This window comes from Hemitrygon akajei, chromosome 31 (genome assembly GCF_048418815.1).
Source record: "Hemitrygon akajei chromosome 31, sHemAka1.3, whole genome shotgun sequence".
In the NCBI taxonomy this organism is placed as follows: Eukaryota; Metazoa; Chordata; class Chondrichthyes; order Myliobatiformes; family Dasyatidae; genus Hemitrygon; species Hemitrygon akajei.
Window position 1 is genome coordinate 31,153,282 of NC_133154.1, and position 22,458 is coordinate 31,175,739.

The window sequence follows — 22,458 nt, forward strand, 5'->3', positions numbered from 1 at the left end:
GTGGGAAAGTGTGTATGGAACCAGAGGAAATAGCAGAGGTACTTAATGAATACTTTACTTCAGTATTCACTATGGAAAAGGATCTTGGTGATTGTAGTGATGACTTGCAACAGATTGAAAAGCATGAGCATGTAGATGTTAAGAAAGAGGATGTGCTGGAGCTTTTGGGAAGCATCAAGTTGGATAAGTCACAAAGACCAGATGAGATGTACCCCAGGCTACAGTGGGAGGTGAGGGAGGAGATTGCTGTGCCTCTGGAGATGATCTTTACATCATCAATGGGGATGGGAGAGGTTCCGGAGGATTGAAGGGTTACGGATGTTGTTCCTTTCTTCAAGAAAGAGAGTAGAGATAGCTCAGGAAACTATAGACCAGTGAGTCTTATCTCAGTGGTTGGTAAGTTGATGGAGAAGATCCTGAGAGGCAGGATTTATGCACATTTGGAGAGGTATAATATGTTTAATAGTAGTTAGCATGCTTTGTCAAGGGCAGGTTGTGCCTCATGAATTTTTTGAGGATGTGACTAAACACATTGATGAAGGAAGAGCAGTAGATGTAGTGTATATGGATTTCAGCAAGGCATTTGATAAGGTACCCCATGCAAGGTTTATTCAGAAAGTAAGGAAGCATGGGATCCAAGGGGATATTGCTTTGTGAATCCAGAACTGGCTTGCCCACAGAAGGCAAAGAGTGGTTGTAGATGGGTCATATTCTGTATGGAGGTCAGTCACCAGTGGGGTGCCTCAGGGATCTGTTCTGGGACCCTTACTCTTTGTGATTTTTATAATTGACCTGGATGAGGAAGTGGAGGTATGGGTTAATAAGTTTGCTGATGACATGAAAGCTGGAGGTGTTGTGGATAGTGTGGAGGACTGTAGGAGGTTACAGTGGGACATTGATAGGATGCAAAACTGGGCTGAGAAGTGGCAGATGGAGTTCAACCCAGATAAATGTGAGGTAGTTCATTTTGGTAGGTCAAATATGATGGCTGAATATAGTATTAATGGTAAGACTCTTGGCAGTGTGGAGGATCAGAGGGATCTTGGGGTCCGAGTCCATAGGACGCTCAAAGCAGCTGCGCAGGTTGACTCTGTGGTTAAGAAGGCGTACAGTGTATTGGCCTTCATCAATTGTGGAATTGAATTTAGGAGCCGAGTGGTAATGTTGCAAGTATATAGGACCCTGGTCAGACCCCACTTGGAGTACTGTGCTCAGTTCTGGTCGCCTCACTACAGGAAGGATGTGGAAGCCATAGAAAGGGTGCAGAGGAGATTTACAAGGATGTTGCCTGGATTGGGGAGCATGCCTTATTAAGACTAGGTTGAGTGAACTCGGCCTTTTTTCCTTGGAGCGACGGAGGATAAGAGGTGTATAAGATGATGAGAGGCATTGATCATGTGGATAGTCAGAGGCTTTTTCCCAAGGCTGAAATGGTTGCCACAAGAGGACAGAGGTTTCAGGTGCTGGGGAGAAGGTGCAGAGGAGCTGTCAGGGGCAAGTTTTTTTACTCAGAGAGTGGTGAGTGCATGGAATGGGCTGCTGGCAATGGTGGTGGAGGCGGATACGATAGGGTCTTTTAAGAAGCTTTTAGATAGGTACATAGAGCTTAGTAAGATAGAGGGCTATAGGTAAGCCCAGTAATTTCTAAGGTAGGGACATGTTCGGCACAACTTTGTGGGCCAAAGGACCTGTATTGTGCTGCAGGTCTTCTATGTTACATATTTTCTTAAGGTGGTGAACTATTGGAGAAACCCATCTCGCAACTAATACTGCTCAACGCAAGGTACTGGGTAGATTCTGTACCTGATAAAGTGGTCATTCAGTGCATGCTCCTGGTTTTATGTTGCTGTAGTCCATTCACTTCATGATTAAATGTGTTGTATATTCAGAGATGCTATTCTGCACAACACTGTTGTAACATGTGGTTACTTAAGTTACTGTCGCCTTCCTGTCAGCTTGAACCAGTCTGGCCATTCTCCTTTGACCAAGGTGCTTTCTCACAGAGAGCTGCGACTCACTGGACGTTGTTTTGTTTTTTGTGCCATTCTCTGTAAACTCTAGAGACTATAGTGTATGAAAATCCCAGGAGATCAGCAGTTTCTGATATACTCAGAACACCTCATCTGGCACCAACAATCATTCCACAACCTAAGTCACTTAGATCACATTTTTTCCCCATTCTGACGTTCAGTCTGAACAACAACTGAACCTCTTGACCATGTCTGCATGCTTTTATGCACTGAGTTGCTGCCACATGATTGGCTGATTAGATACTTCACTAACAAGCAGGTGTAGAGGTGTACCTAATAAAGTGGCCACTGAGTGTCTGCTCCTGTTAATCTAATTTACTGTTCACTCGGGGCACATCGCACTCAACAAGCTGACATATATTAAGTCAAGATGTACTCAGTTTATCTCTATTTCTATCTATCCATTGAACCATTTTAGAATACTAGAACAGTATTAGATAGATGATGTATGGAGAATGGCTAAACTACATAGCATTACACTTGGCCTCTATCTGAGTTTCCTGTAATCTAACACTGAGCTTAGTCAGTGGACAATATGTGACAGGCTGCAATCTGCTGCAGCTGTAGTTAGGGTTATCATGGAGAACCTGATGGTGAAGATCAACCACAGAAACAATGAAAACCACAAACAACTTCCGATAAATGAGGCTCTTGTATGGAAGCAGATTGCAGTAAGTGAACCAGCAAAGACTGATTGTGGGTATGTACAGCAACTATTTATTCACAAGCAAGCAGCGAAACATTTCACTCGCATGTAAGTCGAACAAGCCCTCATCCAAGTCACCCAAACTATGGGAACTACAACACTAAGCATTGATTACAACACTTATTAAATCTGTCCAAGTTACACAAGATTGAACAAGTGATAAGGACTGCTGAACATGATGTGCACTCAAGACACGAGCCCCTCCCCCTTTTAACTGTAACGCACCTTCCACAGTTTCCCCAGCCCTTCCCGTAGCTCACAGCCTGAGAAAGACTTTCCGTACCTGAAGACTGGAAAGCAGTTGCAGGTATCACAGCACGTGACCTGGGACCAGAAAACATCGCTGCAAGGCACAGAAGCTAACCAACGGGAAGGCAGATACATACTTCGAGTGGACCCATCATTAACCAGCATGAACAACTTTCAAAACAATGTCCGGTCAGCAAGTGAGTTAATCTGCCATATTACAGAGGCCAACACAGATGGGATTTGATCATCGGCATGGACACGAGCTAAAGGTGCTTAGGTGCTGTAAGACTCTTCTGAAAATGCCCAATAAATAAAGATATGTTCTGAGAAGTCATTGAGGGGTAGAGATGGAGGCGGCATAGTAGCATGGTGGGTAGCACAAAAGCTTTACAGCACCAGTGATCACCAAATGGAGTTTGATTTCCGCCGTTGCCTGTAAGGAGTTTGTACGATCTCCCCATGACCGCACCGGTTTACTCCAGGTGCTGTAGTTTCCTCCCACATTCCAAACATGCACAGTTAGGGTTAGTGCGCTTGGGCACACTATTTTTGGTGCTGGAAGCACAGTGACACTTTCAGGCTGCCAGGCACAATTCTCACTGATTTCATTTGACACAACTTATGTATTTCACTGTATGTTTCGATGTACTGCATGTATAGTACATGTATTAGGAATTGGGTATGATTTGGTCAGGACATGACATGCAACGAAGAACAACAGCATTCAACAATTATAAAGAATAAAATTACGGATATGGAATAAAATGAGCAAAAGATAGATAAATACTAGCATGTATTTACAATGTACACAGCTTTATAAAAAGTGGTTTGAAACGCCTACAGTGCAGTGGAGTGTTGGGGACAACAGACAGAAGAGGGTCGGGGGGTAACTAGAATGATTGATCAAATTGACAGCTGGGGTAAGAAACTTTTAAGGTAGCATTAAGTTTTTGTTTTAATAGCACTTTCCAGAAGGGAGCATTTGGAAAAGGCAGTTTGTACAGTGGATAGTGTCTGCAATGTTTTTTCCTGCCTGTTCCTTTGTCCTGAAGACATACAGGTCCTGTAATGATCATACACTGCAGCTAACGAGACCTTTCCTGCTGACCTGATGGTTCTTACGTTGTGAGAGGATCCTGCACCAAACCAGACAGTAATGGCTGATGTGACGATGCTTTCTATGATGGCAGTGTAGAATTGTACCAGTATGCTCTGGGAAAGATGGAATTTTACAAGCTGCCACAATGGCTAAACAGAGTTACAATACTTATCATGCACAGTCCTGAAACTGATGGATTTTTTGGTAAGATTTTTAAAGAAATACTGACCTTCATGGCAAGATGAAGAGGTGTATTCCCATTTTCTCCCTTTACATTTGGATCAGCTCCATGCACCAACAGTGCCAAAGCACACTCAAAACGCTTACGCTTCACCATGATGTGCAATGCCGTCTCTCCAGTTTTACTCAGGTAGTTCAAGCTACATCCATGATTAATCAGCAGCCGGATCATCTGGAATTATTCCATCAACACAACATCATAATTCCACAACAAGATAACCTGTATGTGCAGAGTGCCATTCAAAACCCCGCAACAACACAAAGAGTTTCACAACCAATAAAGCATCATTCAGACATGACACACTTCTGTGATCATAATTCAAAGAAAAATTATTATCAAAGTGTGTATACTACCATGAGATTCATGTTCTTGCAGGCATTCAGAGAAATTAATCAATCTTATGTGCCACATGTATTTACACTTATTAAGAATTTACTGTGGTGTATCAAACAACAAAATACATTCAACAATTATAAAAAATAAAGAATTACATAAAAAAAGGAACTAGAAATTAAGAAAAAGCTTAGAGGTTAAAGGTGAAATAAAATATGCATAAATAAATAAATACCAGCACGGATTTTCAATGTAAACAACATTATAAATTGGTTTGAAGTATTTATAGTGCTGTGTAGTGACAAGGTTAATAGATAGAGGGGTTGAGGGGAGATTGAATTGGAATGGTTGATTAGATAACCGCCTGGGGAAGAAACTAGAATGCAGCATCAAGATAAAGCTAACACATTGGCCCCATGCAGACTTTCATATTTGACTCAATATTTAGATATTATGGATTCCATGAGATAATCGGCTCTTGCGTGTTTCGTATTGTAATCAGCCAGAAATGCTATAGTCTACGAAAGCCCAAATGGACATTTGGTACATAGGTTGGGTTGACCTCCATACTCTCTATGAAATTGGCTTTGACTCCAATACTAACTCAGACTTGAAAACTTTGGATGAAATTCCTCTAAATACCTCTAAATAAAGAAGGTGGAGTTTCTTCATTATGTAACTTCATTCTCAAGAAACAGTAATTCAAAGCTGTGTGCTCTTATCTGTGGATAATTAATTAAAACTTTAAAAATACCTACTCTGCTCCTTTCCCTCACCAGAACAAAATCAATGACTCATCTCATTAGACCAGAAGAACTGAAGCAAAGTTCAAAGTAAATTTATTATCAAAGTACATATATGCTGTATTACCATGCGCTACTCTGAGATTCACTTTCCTGTGGTCATTCACAGAGAAGAAAGAAATACAATATAATCATTGATAAACTTGTTACAAGGATTACCCGTTAATAATCAAATCGGCACAGAGAAAATCTGTATTTACTGACAAGTACCTCTGCTGTCTTAACTAAAGAGCACGTGAATTTACACAACCGAATACCTGTATATACACCCAAGTTTCCCTGAACCTCCATAAACAGTCAAAGAATAGAAAAGGTAATAACTAGGAAAGGAGTCTATGTTCTGACATTGGGTCCTCCACGTCCATGATGGAGAGTTGTCACTGCCTCACTTTTGAAGCCTTTCGTTTTATACGTTTTCCTTACCATCGATGTTCCCTCTAATTTGTAAAGACCAGTGTATGCAAAAATCTTGTGCTATGCAGTGACAATATGTGTGCACTGAATAATTTCTTCAATAAAAACAGTATAAATACACCAGAAATAAAATCTGCAGCCAAATCATTTCAAACTCAACACCATCTGCATCAGAAACTGGAAAAGGAAATGTGGTTGTGTATATACTTAATATGCAAACAAGGTAGAGGGTGACAATCTTTAAATTCCTTTGTGTGCTAGTAGCAAAAGATGTGCTTGTGCACACACCTTAGAAGGAACATTGCTTAACTAGTTTAAATGTTGCATTTCAATCTCATTGGCTCAAGGTCAACTAACTGACTTGTGTCACCTTCTTATGGGCTCTGGTCCAAGCCAACATATATTTATTGCCCTCTTCCTCAAGTGACAACTGGTAATTTATTGCTCTTTGTACAAAATCTGTTACTAAACCAGTAACCAGCTTGTATCATCCAGGGCAGACAGAGGCCCAATCATTCACAAATCTGAATGTTATATCATACCATAGAACACCTCACTACTAACATCTTATTTGATAATAGTCTCTAATCCAGGGTCTACTTCAAAACACTGATTCTGCTGAGCAAAACCAGTTCACAAAATGGAGGATACAAAGCAGCTTCACAAAATGGCAGCCTCCATTCTTTCGACCTCATGGCAAGAACAAAGACAATTGGTTTGTCTACTTCCACACTCCTTGATTCATTTGAATTTACTGATTTGTAGACCATAGTTTTTTTTCTGGCCAACAAAGCACACGTGAAGACTGAAAAATACAATGTGCAAAAGAAGACCAACTGCAAAATTCAAAATAATAATAATCATAAACAAGTAAATAACACTGAGAACATGAACTGTAGAGTCCTTGAAAGTGAGTTTGTAGGTTGTGGAATCAGTTCCGCGTTGAGGTGAGTGAAGTTATGAACACTGGTTCAGGAGCCTGATGGTTGAAAGGTAATAACTGTATCTGAACCTAGTGATTTGGGACCAAAAGCTCCTGTACCCCTTTTCTGATGGCAGCAGCAAGAGAAGAGCGTGACTTGGGTGGTGAGGGGCTGGATCTTTGATGTTGAATGCCATTCAAGAATATGCTATTCGATTCTTTGTGTCTCCTCCACCATTCAGTAAGATCAGGAATGATCTTTTACCTCAAATTTCCCATGGTCCTCAATTCCTTAATATAGTTTCAACAAATTGTGTCTGCATGCCCAACTCTCTTGAGTACAGACCTCCAAATAATCATGACTGCGGGTGAAGAAATTTCCTCTTACCTCCACTGCAATAGGCAGAACCCTTATTTTTCTTGTTCTAGACAATCCAACTAGAGTATATGTAGGGATACCAGAATTATCGCTACATGTCAAGCCCTATAATAATTTTGTGTCTTACTGTCTCTTATTTTTCTGCCTTCAGAATAACAAAGCACCAATCTGTTTAATCTTGCATTGTTGGACCTGCCTGCCAAGATATCTTCACAAGGAACCATGCCAGCCTCACTATCTGGGCCAGGCCTCTTCACATTACTACCATCAGAGACAGCTACAGAAGCCTGAAAACTCATCCTGTTGACTGTAAGTTTGCAGTATCATCAATCTCACTACACACTGCCTCTGTTTGTAAACTAACTATCTCATCCTCAGCCCTATCACTTTGGTTCCCATCCTCCCGCCAAATTAGTTTAAACCCTCACAGATTGCAGTGAACAGGATGAGGTGCAAAGCAGGACAAAAATCAGGAAGGGTGAATACAAGGTATCATATCTGAATGTGCGCAATGTATGAAATAAGGTAGGTGAACTTGTATCAGTTATAGACTGGCATGTATGACATTGTGGGCATCATTGAATCATTGCTGAAAGAGGATTATAACTAGGAGCTTAATGTCCAAGGATACACATTGTATGAAAAGGACAGACAGGTAGGCACAGGGGGTGGTGTGGCTCTGTTGGTAAAAAATGAAATCAGATCATTAGAAAGAGGTGACATAGGGTTAGAAGGTGTTGAATTGTTGTGGGTAGAGCTAAGGAATTGAAAGGGAATTGAAAGACCCTGATTGGAGTTATGTACAGACTGCAAACAGCAGTAAGGATGTGTTCTACAAATTACAATGGGAGATAGAAAATGTGTGCTAAAAGGGCAATGTTGCAATCGCCATGGGGGATTTCAATATGCAGATAGATTGGGAAAATCAAATTTCTAGAATTCCCCAGCATTCTAGAAATGAGTCTATGTGATGGCTTTTTAGAGCAACTCATTGTTGAGCCCACTAGGGGATCAGCTATTCTGTAATGGGTGTTGTGCAAAGAATTGGAATTGATTAGAGAGCTTAAGATAACTCTTAGGGTCAAGTGATTATAATATGATAGAATTCACCTGTAATTTGAGAAGGAGAAGCTAAAGTCAGATAAATCAGTATTGCAGTGGAGTAAAGGGAATTACAGAGCCATGAGAGAGGAGCTGTCCAAAACTGATTGGAAAAGAACGTGGCAGGGATGAGAGTAGAACAGCAATCGTTGAAATTTCTGGAAGTGATGAGAAGATATAAGATATATATATCCCCAAAGTGGAAGAACTATGGCTGACAAGAGCAGCCAGCATGAAAGTCAAAGAGAGGGCAGATAATAGAGCAAAAATTAGTGTATAGTTAGAGGATTGGGAAGCTTTTAAAAAACCAACAGAAGGCAACTAAAAAAAGTCATTTGGAAGGAAAAGATGGAATACAAAGGTAAGCTAGCCAGAATATTAAAGAGGATACCAAAAGTGTCTTCAGATACATAAAGTGTAAAAGAGAGACAAGATTGGATATCGGACTGCTGGAAAATGATGCTGGAGAGGTAGTAAAAGGGGATGGACTGAATAAGTATTTTGCATCAGTCTTCACTGTGGAAGAACTAGCAGTACATCAGAAGTTTGAAAGCATCAGGGAGCAGAAGTGTGTGAAGTTACCATTAAAAGGGAGAAGGTTCTTGGGAAACTGAAAGGTCTTAAGGTAGATAAGTCACCTGGATAAGATGGTGTACACCCCAGGGCTCTGAAGGAGGTGGCTGAAGGGATTGTGGAGGTAGTAGTAATGATCTTTCATGAATCAATTGATTCTGGCATGGTTCCAAAAATGGAAAAATGCAAACATCACTTCACTCTTCAAGTAAATAAATTATAGGCCAGTTAGTCTGACCTCAGTGGATGGGAAGATGTTGGAGTCAATTATTAGGGAAGTGGTTTCAGGGTACTTGGAGGCTGTAGTCAGCATGGTTTCATTAAGGGAAATTCACGCCTGATAAATCTGTTAGAATTCTTTGAAGAAATAACAAGCAGGACAGACAAAAGAGAATTGATGAATGTTGTTTATTTGAATTTTCAGAAGATTTTGACAAGATGCCACTTATGAGGCTGCTTAACAAGTTAAGAGCCCATGGTATCACAGGAACGACACTAACTTGCATAAAGCAGTGGCTCATTAGCAGAAGGCATAGTGTGGGAATAAAGGAATCCTTCCCGGTTGGCTGCCGGTGACTAGTTCCGCTTCTGTTTACATTATTTGTCAATGACTTAGATGATGGAATCAATGGCTTTGTGGGAAAGTTTGCAGATGATAATGAAAATTAGGTGTAGGGGCAGGAAGTTTTGAAAAAGTAGAGAGGCTATAGAAGTACTTAGATAAATTAGGAGAATGGGCAAGGAAATGGCAGATAGAATACAGTTTCGGGAAGTGTATGGGCATGTACTTTGGTAGAAGAAATGAAAGGGTTGACTATTTTCTAAATGGAGAGAAAATACAACATTCTGAGGTGCAAAGGGACTTGGGAGCTCTTGTGCAGGATTCCTTAAAGGTTAATTTGCAGGTTGAGCCAGTGGTGAGGAAGGCAAATACGACATTATCATCCATTTCAAAAGGACTAGAATATTGTGAGTAGTTTTGGACCCCTTATCTAAGAAAGGATGAGTTGACATTATAAAGAGTTTAAAGGAGGTTCAAGGAAATGAATCTGGGATTGAAAGGCTTGTCATATGAAGAGCGTTTGATGGCTCTGGGCCTGTACTCATTGGAACTCATAAAAATAAGGAGTGGCCTCATTGAAACCTATTGAATGTTTAAAGTCCACAATAGAGTGGATGTGGAAGGGATGTTTCCTATGGTGAGAGAGTCTAAGACCAGAGGATACAGCCTCAGAATAGAGGGACATCCTTTTAGAATGGAGATGAAGGAGAAAGTTCTTTTGCCAGAGTGGTGAATCTGTGGAATTTGTTGCACAGGCAGCTGTAGAGGCAAAGTTATTGGGTATATTAAGACAGAGATTGATAGATTCTTGATCAGTAAGGCCATGAAAGGATACAGGGAGAAGGCAGGAGATTTGAGCTGAGAGGAGAAATGGATCAGCCGTGACAAAATGGCAGAGCAGACTCAACAGACCAAATGGGCCAAATTGTGCTCCTATATCTTATGGTCTTTCTGTATAACTCTGATCCGGCAACATCCATGTAAACTTTTTCTACACTCTATAAACCATATTTACATCTTTCCTGTATGTAGGTGACCAAAACTGCACACAATTCTCCAAACGAGGCCTCACCAATGTCATATACAATTTCAACATAACATCCCATCTCCTGCACTTTGATTTATAAAAGTCAATATTCCAAAAGCTTTCTTTACGACACTATCAAACTGTGGCACCACTTTCAATGAATTACGTAACTGTATACCCAGATTCCTTTGTTCTACCATTCACTGTGTAAGACCTACATTGGTTGGTCCTACCAAAGTGTAACACCAAAGTGTAAATTCCATCTGCCATCTTTCAGCCCATTTTCTCAGGTGGTCCAGTTCCCACTACAAGCCATGATGGTCTTCCTTGATGCTAACTGCAAACCCAGTCTTGGTGTCATCCACAAATTTGCTGATCCAGTTAACCACGTTATCATCCAGATCGTTGATATAGATAGACAATAGACAATAGGTGCAGAAGTAGACCATTCGGCCCTTCGAGCCTGCACTGCCATTTTGAGATCATGGCTGATCAATTCCTATCAATACCTGGTTCCTGCCTTGTCCCCATATCCCTTGATTCCCCTATCCATAAGATACCTATCTAGCTCCTTCTTGAAAGCATCCAGAGAATTGGCCTCCACTACCTTCTGAGGCAGTGCATTCCAGGCCCCCACAACTCTCTGGGAGAAGTAGTTTTTCCTTAACTCTGTCCTAAATGACCTACCCCTTATTCTCAAACCATGCCCTCTGATACTGGACTCTCCCAGCATCTGGAACATATTTCCTGCCTCTATCTTGTCCAATCCCTTAATAATCTTATATGTTTCAATCAGATCCCCTCTCAATCTCCTTAATTCCAGCGTGTACAAGCCCAGTCTCTCTAACCTCTCTGCGTAAGACAGTCTGGACATCCCAGGAATTAACCTTGTGAATCTACGCTGCACTTCCTCTACAGCCAGGATGTCCTTCCTTAACCCTGGAGACCAAAACTGTACACAATACTCCAGGTGTGGTCTCACCAGGGCTCTGTACAAATGCAAGAGGATTTCCTTGCTCTTGTACTCAATTCCCTTTGTAATAAAGGCCAACATTCCATTAGCCTTCTTCACTGCCTGCTGCACTTGCTCATTCACCTTCAGTGACTGATGAACAAGGACTCTTGAGATCTCTTTGTATTACTCCCTTACCCAACTCTATACCGTTCAGTTAATAATCTGCCTTCCTGTTCTTACTCCCAAAGTGGATAACCTCACACTTATTCACATTAAACATCATCTGCCAAGTATCTGCCCTCTCACCCAGCCTATCCAAGTCACCCTGAATTCTCCTAACATCCTCATCACATGTCACACTGCCACCCAGCTTAGTATCATCAGCAAATTTGCTGATGTTATTTTCTATGCCTTCCTCCAAATTGTTAACGTAAATGGTAAACAGCTGTGGTCCCAATACCGAGCCCTGTGGCACCCCACTAGTCACCACCTGCCATTCCGAGAAACACCCATTCACCGCTACCCTTTGCTTTCTATCTGCCAACCAGTTTTCTATCCATGTCAATGCCTTCCCCCTGATGCCCTGAGCTTTGATGTTACCCACCAATCTTCTATGTGGGACCTTATCAAATGCCTTCTAAAAATCGAGGTACACTACATCCACTGGATCTCCCCCATCTAACTTCCTGGTTACATCCTCGAAAAACTCCAACAGATTAGTCAAGCATGATTTACCCTTGGTAAATCCATGCTGGCTCGGCCCAATCCTATCACTACTATCTAGACATGCCACTATTTCATCCTTAATAATGGACTCTAGCATCTTCCCCACCACCAATATCAGGCTGACAGGTTGATAGTTCTCTGTTTTCTCCCTCCCTCCTTTCTTAAAAAGTGGGATAACATTAGCCATTCTCCAATCCTCAGGAACTGATCCTGAATCTAAGAAACATTGGAAAATGATTACCAATGCATCCACAATTTCCAGGGCCACCTCCTTTAGTACCCTAGGGTGCAGACCATCTGGACCTGGGGATTTGTCAGCCTTCAGTCCCATCAGTCTTCTCATCACCGTTTCCTTCCTAATGTCAATCTGTTTCATTTCCTCTGTTACCCTATGTCCTTGGCCCATCCATACATCTGGGAGATTGCTTGTGTCTTCCTTAGTGAAAACAGATCTAAAGTACTCATTAAATTCTTCTGCCATTTCTCTGTTTCCCATAACAATTTCACCCAATTCATTCTTCAAGGGCCCAACATTGTTCTTAACTATCTTCTTTCTCTTCACATACCTAAAAAAGCTTTTGCTATCTTCCTTTATATTCCTGGCTAGCTTGCGTTCGTACCTCATTTTTTCTCCCCGTATTGTCTTTTTAGTTAAGTTCTGTTGTTCCTTAAAATTTCCCAATCATCTGTCCTCCCACTCACCTTAGCTCTGTCATATTTCCTTTTTTTTAATGCTATGCAGTCTCTGACTTCCTTTGTCAACCACTGAGGCCCCTTTCCCCCCTTTGAATCCTTCCTTCTCCGGGGGATGAACTGATTTTGCACCTTGTGCATTATTCCCAAGAATACCTGCCATTGCTGTTCCACTGTCTTTTCTGCTAGGCTATCCGTCCAGTCAACTTTGGCCAGCTCCTCCCTCCCATAGTTTCCCCTGTTCATCTGCAAACACTGACACCTCCGGGCTGCCCTTATCCTTCTCAAATTGCAGATAAAAGCTTATCATATTGTGATCACTACCTCCTAATGGCTCCTTTACTGTGAGATCGCTTATCAAATCCTGTTCATTACATAACACTAAATCCAGAATAGTCTTGTCCCTGGTCGGCTCTCGTACAAGTTGTTCCAAGAATGCATCCCGTAGGCACTCTACAAACTCCCTATCCTGTGGTCCAGCACCAACCTGATTCTCCCAGTTCACCTGCATGTTGAAATCCCCCATAACTACTGCGACATTACCTTTGCCACATGCCAATGTTAACTCCCTATTCAACTTGCACCCAATATCCATGCTACTGTTTGGTGGCCTGTAGACAACACCCATTTGGGTCCTTTTGCCCTTACTGTTCCTCAGTTCTATCCACACAGACTCTACTTCTCCTCACCCTATGTCCCCCCTTGCAATCTCATTCCTCACCACCAGGGCCACCCCACCCCCTCTGCCCACATTTCTGTCCCTACGATAGCACATATACCCTTGTACATTCATTTCCCAGGTCTGATCTCCCTGCAGCCATGTCTCCGTTATCCCAACAACATCATAGTTACCCATTCGCACCTGGGCTTCAAGCTCATCCGCCTTATTCCTGACACTTCGTGCATTCAGATATAGAATTTTTAGCCCATTTCTCCTCTCTCTGTTTGAATCGCTGCCTATTGTGCTTAACCTAGCTCCCCGAACTCCCATCGGGCTAAACGCCCCTAGAATTTTGTTGTCCTTCCTACATTTACTTATTCTTTCAACACATTTAACTCCGTGTTCCGTCAGACCATCCCTCTGTACACGAGTCCTCCTTATCACTTGTTCCGCCCCACCTTCCTCTACTACACACTTAATATTCCGAAACCGTGTAGTCCCCACCTGTCCTTTATTCTTCCTCTCGCTATCCTCTCTCACATTCTGGATCCCCGCCCCCTGCAAATTTAGTTTAAACCCCCCCAAGAAGCTCTTGCAAACTTCCCTGCAAGAATGTTAGTACCGCTCCAGTTCAGGTGTAAACCGTCCCTTCAGAACAGATCTCACCTTCCCTGGAACAAGGCCCAATTATCTACAAACCTGAAGCCCTCCCTCCTGCACCATCCTCTCAGCCACGTATTAATCTTTATAATCCTCCTGTTCCTTGCCTCACTCGCACGTGGCACAGGTAGCAATCCTGATTCTACAACAATGGACCCAGTACTGATACTTGCAGCACTCCACTATTCATAAGTATGTATCTTATCACGAGAAGTGATGAGGCCTCTGGTAAAAGCTGGAGTGCTGCAAAATCGACGCACTTGTAGTTGGAGACGGGCTGGTTAGACTGAACAATTTAGAGAGAAGACAGGACAGAGGAGTTCCGATATCCGTCCAACTAACCCAGGTACGAGGGTGGTTCGCTCTAAGCACTGAGCTGAATTGGAGAGGTCGAGAACGACTTCTTCAGCAGCCAGATCCGGGTCTAAAGTGAATCACTGGGTGGTGTGTTCAAGGCCTGGAGCAATTCGCCGTGGCAAGGCCCTTGTCCTAATGAGAGGTACATTCCAATGTTTGGACAATTGAAATGCCAGCCCATGTGGACAGGGCGTCGAGAATCGGGCAAGGTTAGATCAGTCTGTACGCTGAACTGATTTGGAGAAGTCAAGAACAGCTCCTTTGGCAGCAAAATCTAGGCCTGAAGTGATTCACTGGTGGCAGAGCCTGGTCCTAGTGCGAGGATCGGACAATTTACATACCAGCCCAGATAGTCTGGGGGCTTCACTCTCCATGACGCTAAGGCTGTGAGACTGCTCCCAACTGCTTTGCTTTGTATCTGCGAACTATGCGGCAATTTGCATCGCTAATATGACAAACTGAATACTGAGGCATTGGGCCTACTCCGGGGATTAGGACCCAAGGACTCAATTTGGTTCGGAATGCTGTTGTTGTTGCTCACCGCGATTGTTTATATGATTTGTTTTGTGGTTTTTGTTCTCTTTCTCCGTGGGCACTGGGGAGGTTGTTTTTTTTTAATTAGGTTCTTTCAAGTTCTTGCTTTGCGACTCTCTGGAAGCAAATAAATCTCAATGTTGTATAATTTATACATTTTTTGTTAATAAATGCCCTTTGAAACTGAAAAAAAGCATGCAGAATTCAAAAACATTTCACTACCCAATTAAACGAAAAAGGTAAAGATGAAAACTATGCAAATTGATAGGTCATTCGAAGCAAGAACGTATTGTAGTACCACTGCATTTTTTCCAGGCATTAACTGCTCAGGAAATGAAACAGGTGAGGTGATAGTAAGATATTTAAAGGAAAATCAACCTCCGCTTTCTTGGCCCAGTGAAGAGGTGTTCCACCATAATGAGCATCTTCACTATGAATCTGGTTTGGGTCCGCCTCAAGAATAGCCTCAGCACATCTAGAAAGTAACAAAAGAAAAAAATGTTACAATGGGTGCAAAGGAGAATTACGGGGTTACTGCCTTGACTAGAGAGCGTGTCTTATGAAGATAGGTTGAGCAAGCTAGGACTTTGCTCTCAACAGACAACACTAACTCAAATAACCACACGTTACAACAGGGGTATGCAGAAGAGCAGCTCTAAACGCATAACATACCAAGCCTTAAAGTCGATAAGTTACAGCAGCAGAAGACCATGAACATACTCTTAATGGCCACTTTCCTAGATACACCCCCATACCTAATAAAGTGACCATTGAGTGTATATGTGCATTGGAGGTGAGCAAGGTCCGGCTTGTTTACAATGAGCTCCAAGGTTCAATAACAATAGTAATAAGCAGCTCTTCAAAGAGAAACATAACCAACTATACCATAATGTATAGTTAGCACATCGTTTTACAGTGCCAGCAACCTGGGTTCAATTACCATGGCAGTCCATGAAGACTTTGTACATTCTGCAATTGATCACATGAGTTTCCTCCAACATTCCAAGGACGAACGGGTTGGGGTTTGTAAGTCATGGGCATGCATTGTTGGCGCCAGAAGCATGGTGACACTTCTTAATTTACACAGAGAAACAAAACTGCAATGGGCCATGAACCCACGGTAGCGAATTACACCCATGTGGCCAACTAACCTACCCGCCCATACATCTATGGAACGTGGGAGGAAACTGGAGCACCTGAGGAAACCCACGTGGATCATGGGGAGAAAGTAAAAGCTCACAGAAAGCGGTGGGAACTGAACCCAGGTAGCTGATGCTGGAACAGCATTAAACTAACCACTATGTTACCATGCTGCCCCACCTTGCGAGCTGCACCCCCCAGCACATCTTGCGCCATGTTGGCCCTCAAAGTGAAACGTGACCAACAAGTGGAACAAATATTTGTTAGAGACAGAACAGCACATGGAGTCAGAGAGCAATATAGCACGAACACAGGCCCTTTGTGATAGAATCCTTACCCAATCTGAATGAACTTCATGGATGTGTGGATTGGATAACCATGTGAGCCAACAATGTTACAACTAGCCTGGCACTGGAGTAAGGACTTGGCTACATCAGCTTTGCCCAGTCGACAAGCGATATGAAGTGGTGTTTCGCCGCTGTTGCTCAAGTGATTCACTCCAACAGAACGCTGTTTACTTAACAACTGTAAATTAAAAACAGACAGGAAAAGAAGTGTAAATAAAATTAGGGCTTTCTTGTAATAATTTAGTAGGTGACTATGGGCAACATCATGGTCAATGAACCACTTTACACCTGGGCTGACGTCCAGTCCAAATACACCTAACAGTGTGCAAGCTAATAAAGGCTTAACCAAAGGTAGCACTAAAAGCCTCAAGCATGTTTCCAATGGGCATCAGTACACTGAACTAACAGTCCACAATCCAACAGCAGTGAACTAGTGAGAGACTTGGCAAAATCCATTGAATCACTTTAGTCTTAGGAAATGCTGGCAGTTTAAAGAGAAACACATGGACCTTATTAAAATGACCATAATTATTTCAAGTCAATTTTATTAATTTCAGAAAGTCATTTCAATGTATCAGTTCACGAAATACAGGAACATTTTTGATAACTGGTGAGCACGTTTCAGTTGACCAACATCAGAAATAGGATCAGAAAAAGGCCATTTGGCCCCTCTTAAATGTTGTCATCCAATAAGATCATAGTTGACTTTCTACTTCATGCCATTTTCATGCACTAACCCATCTCTCCTGATTTCTTTAATAACTAAAATTCTATCCATTTCAGTCATGAATATTCTCAGGTACCGAGCTATGGCAAGGCAGGTGTTAAGATGATGTCCATGCAAGGATAGTTTACAGACAGTGTGCAGTTAACTCAGGCAAGAAAGGACTTTAAAGAGCATAGCTCCTCTTTGCACTCTCTCTCTCACTCTCTCCACCTCTTATGATTGTTGTTTCCCGTCAGTCCTATGGAGATATGTTTACCATATTAAGTGATATTTCTATGTATTTTCTATACTTTTGTGGATCTCTTTTATTTGAACTCAAGATATTCCTTTAGCAGAGCCACACACACAAAATGCTGGAGGAACTCAGCAGGTCAGGCAGCACCTATTGAAGGAAATGGACAGTTAACGTTTATGGTAAGGTTCTCGACCCAAAGCATCGGCTACCATTTCCCTCCATAAATGCTACCTGTAACACTGAGTTCTTTCAGCTTTTTGTGTGTTTCTCTTTAATTAGCCTTGCTAATCTTGGGAGGTGGAACTCACTATAGGAAGGATGTGGAAGCTTAGGTTTATCAGAATACTGCTTGGATTAGAGAGCATGTTTTATGAGGATAAGTTGCGCGAGCTAGAGCTCTTCTATTTAGAGCGAAGGAGGATCGGAGGCAACTTGACAGAGGTGTACAAGATGATAAAAAACATAGGTCGAGCGAATAGGGCCAAAATGGCTAATACGGGGGGCACAATTTTAAGGTGTTGAGAGGAGAGTATGGAGGAAATATTTTTAAAAACACAGAGCGGTGGGTGCGTGGAATGCACTGCCAGGGTAATAGTAAATAGTCTGCCAAGTGCAGTAGTAGAGCCAGATACATTAGGGACATTAAGAAACTCTTAGATAGGCAGATGGATGATAGAAAAATGGAGGGCTATGTATGAGGGAAGGATTAGATTGATTTTAGAGTAGGTTATAAGCTGAGCACATTATGGGCTGAAGGGTCTATAATGTTCTATAGTGTTCTATGATCTAAACAAACAGAAGAGGTTCTGTCCAAATTATCTTTCTCTCCATCTTGGGTAGGGAATTTCACATACACATTCCATATACAGTTTCATCCTTAGACCATTCAAAAAAAGAGAATGGAGAGGCTGAGCTAACAGGTCAATTCAACAGGGAACAGAATTATTGTCACCAAAATACCTCAATTGATATTAATGCTATTTTTCAGTATAATTGCACCAAATGAAAAGCAACCATATTGAAACAATGAGCGAAGAAAAATAAAATCAATTATGCATTGGCTACTTTTTAGTTATAGAATTCTGCAACAATGCTACTGGAATGAATAAATACTCATCATGTCCTCCAACCTGCCAAAGCTATTATAGTATTTCATAAACACAAGAAATTTTATAGATACTGGAAATCCAGAGTAACACACACAAATAATGTTGGAGGAACTCAGCAGGTCAACAGGCATCTATGGAGAGAGATAAACAGTTAATGCTTTGAGCTGAGATCCTTCATTAGGACATTAGATTATTTATTCTAACGGTTTCAACATCACAAGTTGACAAATGTTCACTTGTCTTCTGATATTGCTCCTACTTGTCTTTACCTGTTCTTCTCATCACGTCAGTGAGAACTAGGAGCAGAGAGGCTCATCTAGCAGCTGGCACTGCCGCTGCCTGTAAGGTGTTTGTATATTTCCCCCCGTGACCACGTATGTTTCCTTGCATATTCCAAAGATGTACAGAATAGTAAGGGGTAGGAAACTGTGAACATGCTACTTTGGTGCCAGAAGCATGGGAAAACTTGTAGGCTGCCCCCAGCACACACTTGGCCAGCTTTGGTCATTGACACAAATGATGCATTTCACTGTATGTTTCGATGTATATGTGACAAGTAAAGCTAATCTTTATTTGTTACATATATCTATAATACCTCTTTATCAGTTTTATTTACCAGCAAAACACGGCCTTTTCAAAAGAGAGAAGATGAGCCTAAGGAACAAGCTGAGGAACTGATTCTTAGGAGGAACCAAGCCATGAGGTAATGCTTAGGCAATCAAATAGTTTGAGTGTTAAGAATTCACAGGAGAGTGGGAAAGCAGAAGAAGCTACGCAGAAATAGGCATTGAAAAAGGCTACTGCTCAGTGAAGATACAGAATGAAGGAACAGCACACATAGCATTAGGTGTTGTAAACTAGTGCACAATCATGATGAACATTATAAAACACTGATTTAGCCACAGCTGAAGGATTGTGTCTAGTTCTAGGCAACACACTTTAGGAAAGAAGTAAAGGCTTTGGAGATTTACCAAAATGATTCCTGAGATGCGAGGAGTTGGTTATGTGGACAGATGGGAGAATCTGGGGCTGTTCTCCCTAGAAGAGTTTGCAAAAGCATTCTGATAGAGGTATTAAAAACCATGCAGAGCAGAGACAAGAGTAGATAGAGAGAGGCTGCTCCCACTGGCAGTCAAATCTAGGGGAAGCGGAATGAAGGCAATGGTCACAAGAACCAAAGACACATAAGACATTGAACATAACAACACAGCACAGTACAGGCCGTCAGAACCACAGTGTCGTGCCAGCCTTATCTATTTATTTATTGAGATACGGTGCAGAATAGGTCTTTCTGTCCCTTCGAGCCATACTGTCCAGCAATCCCCTGATTGAATCCTAGCCTAACCACAGAACAATTTACAGTGACCAATTAACCCACCAACCTTTGGGCTGTGGGAGGAAACCAAAGTACTTGGAGGAAACCCATGCGGCGACAGGGAGTACATGCAGACTCCTTACAGGCAGTGTCGGGAATTAAACTCAGGTTGCTGGTACTGTAAAGCGTTGTGCTAACCACTATGCTACCGTTTTAACCTTCTCTACGATCAATCTAACCATTCCCTCCGACATAGCCCTCCATTTTTCATTAATTATGTGCCTATCTGAGAGTCTCTTAAATGCCCCTAACGTACCTGCCTCTAACACCATTCCTGGCAGGGTATGCCACATACCCACCACTCTCTGTATAAAAGACATGAGTGAAAAATCGCAAGATATTTGGATACAAAACGCATTGCAGGAGACAATTAAAGCAAATTAAATTATTGCATTCAATATTTTCTTGAAGAAAATAATTTGCAAGACTATGAGATGATGGCGAGGGAATGGTACCAGTTCGAATGCTTTAGTGTTAATCACATAGACACTTAATGGGCCGAATGGCCTTTTTCCACACAGCAACCATATAGTATCCTTGGGAGATTTCAATTCCTTTAGTTTCAATGGTTTGCAAATTATTTACTTTTCCTCCAGAAATATGTTACCTACTTTTCATTGGATATGGAAAATCTATTGACCCAAAGCTTGAAATTCTCAGCTACACAGTGAACAGTTCAACTAACCTCAAGGCACTGTGTCTCTCTTCAAATACAGAGAAGTTTCTTAATTACACAACAATCTTTGCATAAGCTGCCCCAGACAAACTCCGTGTTTTCACATTAGGCAAGAATGTAGTTCACTAGACATGAAATCACAGTCAGTTTTGTAATACAAATTACTGGATGAGGAAACTGACATAATGAAGTCAGTTTCAAAGCAGACTAAACACTTGTCCCGTCCAATGCTTTGGCTCTTAAATTTTGCCTCATGCTGCTAGAACTTTGGCCAAAATGTAGTTTAATTTTTACAGCTTTTCATCTCTGATGTCAGCAAAGAGCAGACTTTACTTTCCCTGTAATTTCATTATAGAGGTCTCAAGGAGGAAAACACAAGTTCAGCATCTTTAAGTTCTACCACCACAGCTTTCAGATTTTTAGCTTGAATACAAGTACCCTACTTTTTTAGGCATGTTGGTTCAGAGGATGTTGATTAACAAAAACAAAAGCTCTGGAAATCTGGAATAAAATGCTCAAAATACTCAGCAGGTCAGGCAACCTCTCTGGAGAGAAAAAAAAGTTTTACACTAAAGACAATTCATCCTCCCTCCCCCTTCTCTACAACAACTTCTGTTGTTAAACATTTATTTCTAAACGATGCTAATTCTCCAAAAATCTCATCACTTGAAATGTTAACCTTATTTCTCTCTCCACAGATGCTGCCTGACCTACTAAGCAATTCCATGCTCGCTGGTTTTATTTCAGCTTTCCAGTACCTGCAGTATTTTATCTTCATCTTTACAACACCTGTGATTGGACGATCTGGGCTCAATTCCCGCCGCTGTTTATAAGGAGCTTGTACGTTCTTCTCATGACTACATGGGTGCTTCAGTTTCCTTCCACATTCCAAAAGTCGTACAGGTTAGAGTTAGTACATTGTGGGCATGCTATTTTAGTGCCAGAAGCATGACAACCACGTGAGGAGTTTCCAACACATTCTTTTACAGTGTTGGTCACTGACATAAAAAACACATTTCACCGTGTTTCCAAAGGCAACATGAGTGAATCTGCAGATGCTGGAAATAATTTTTTTTTAAAACACAAAATGCTGGCAGAACTCAGCAGGCCAGACAGCATCTATGGGAGGAGGTAGTGACGGCGTTTCGGGCCAAAACCCTTCATCAGGAGTGAAGTAACATGGGATGGTCAAGGGGGGATAAGAAGTGGGAGGAGGGATAAAGTAGAGAGCTAGGAAGTGATAAGTTGGAGGGAAATGGGCTAGGGGGAAGGTGGAGAATTATGGGAAATAAAAGAGAAAGAAAGGTAGGGCTGGGGGGAGATTATAGTGAGGGGGGAAAAGAGAGAAAGAGAACCAGACTGAAATAATAGATAAGGATGGGGTAAGGGGGGGGCAGGGGTATCAATGGAGGTCTGTGAGTTGGATGTTCATGCTGGCAGGTAGGAGGCTACCCAGGCGGGAGATAAGGTATTACTCCATCACTTCCTAGCTCTCTACTTTATCCCTCCCCCCACTTCTTATCCCCCCTTGACCATCCCATGTTACTTCATTCCTGATGAAGGGTTTCGGCCCGAAACGTCATCACTACCTCCTCCCATAGATGCTGTCTGGCCTGCTGAGTTCTGCCAGCATTTTGTGTTTTTTTTTCACCGTGTTTCAATGTTTTGATGTACAAGTGGCAAATAAAGCTAACCTGATCTAATCCAATATTCATCGATATCCAAAAATCCACTGGCTTCTGATCAACAAAAAAAGGCAACAGGGCCTCCATAGCCCTCATGGATACAGAATTCTAAACATAAACACAAGAGATTCTGCAGATT

The 22,458-nt window shown here is 41.8% G+C and overlaps 1 protein-coding gene across 2 annotated transcripts in view; it reads right to left on the minus strand.

Moving 5' to 3' along the window:
* The window catches only part of pla2g6 (phospholipase A2, group VI (cytosolic, calcium-independent)), a 117,507-nt gene that overhangs the window by 62,766 nt on the left and 32,283 nt on the right, over window positions 1-22,458 (minus strand). For both annotated transcript variants that reach the window (XM_073033452.1, XM_073033451.1), the window contains exons 5-7: window positions 16,503-16,690; window positions 15,404-15,500; window positions 4,314-4,496 (exon numbers count right to left, since the gene is read on the minus strand). In XM_073033452.1, the coding sequence (XP_072889553.1) occupies window positions 4,314-4,496; window positions 15,404-15,500; window positions 16,503-16,690 (468 nt within the window). The remainder of the gene's footprint in view (window positions 1-4,313; window positions 4,497-15,403; window positions 15,501-16,502; window positions 16,691-22,458) is intronic.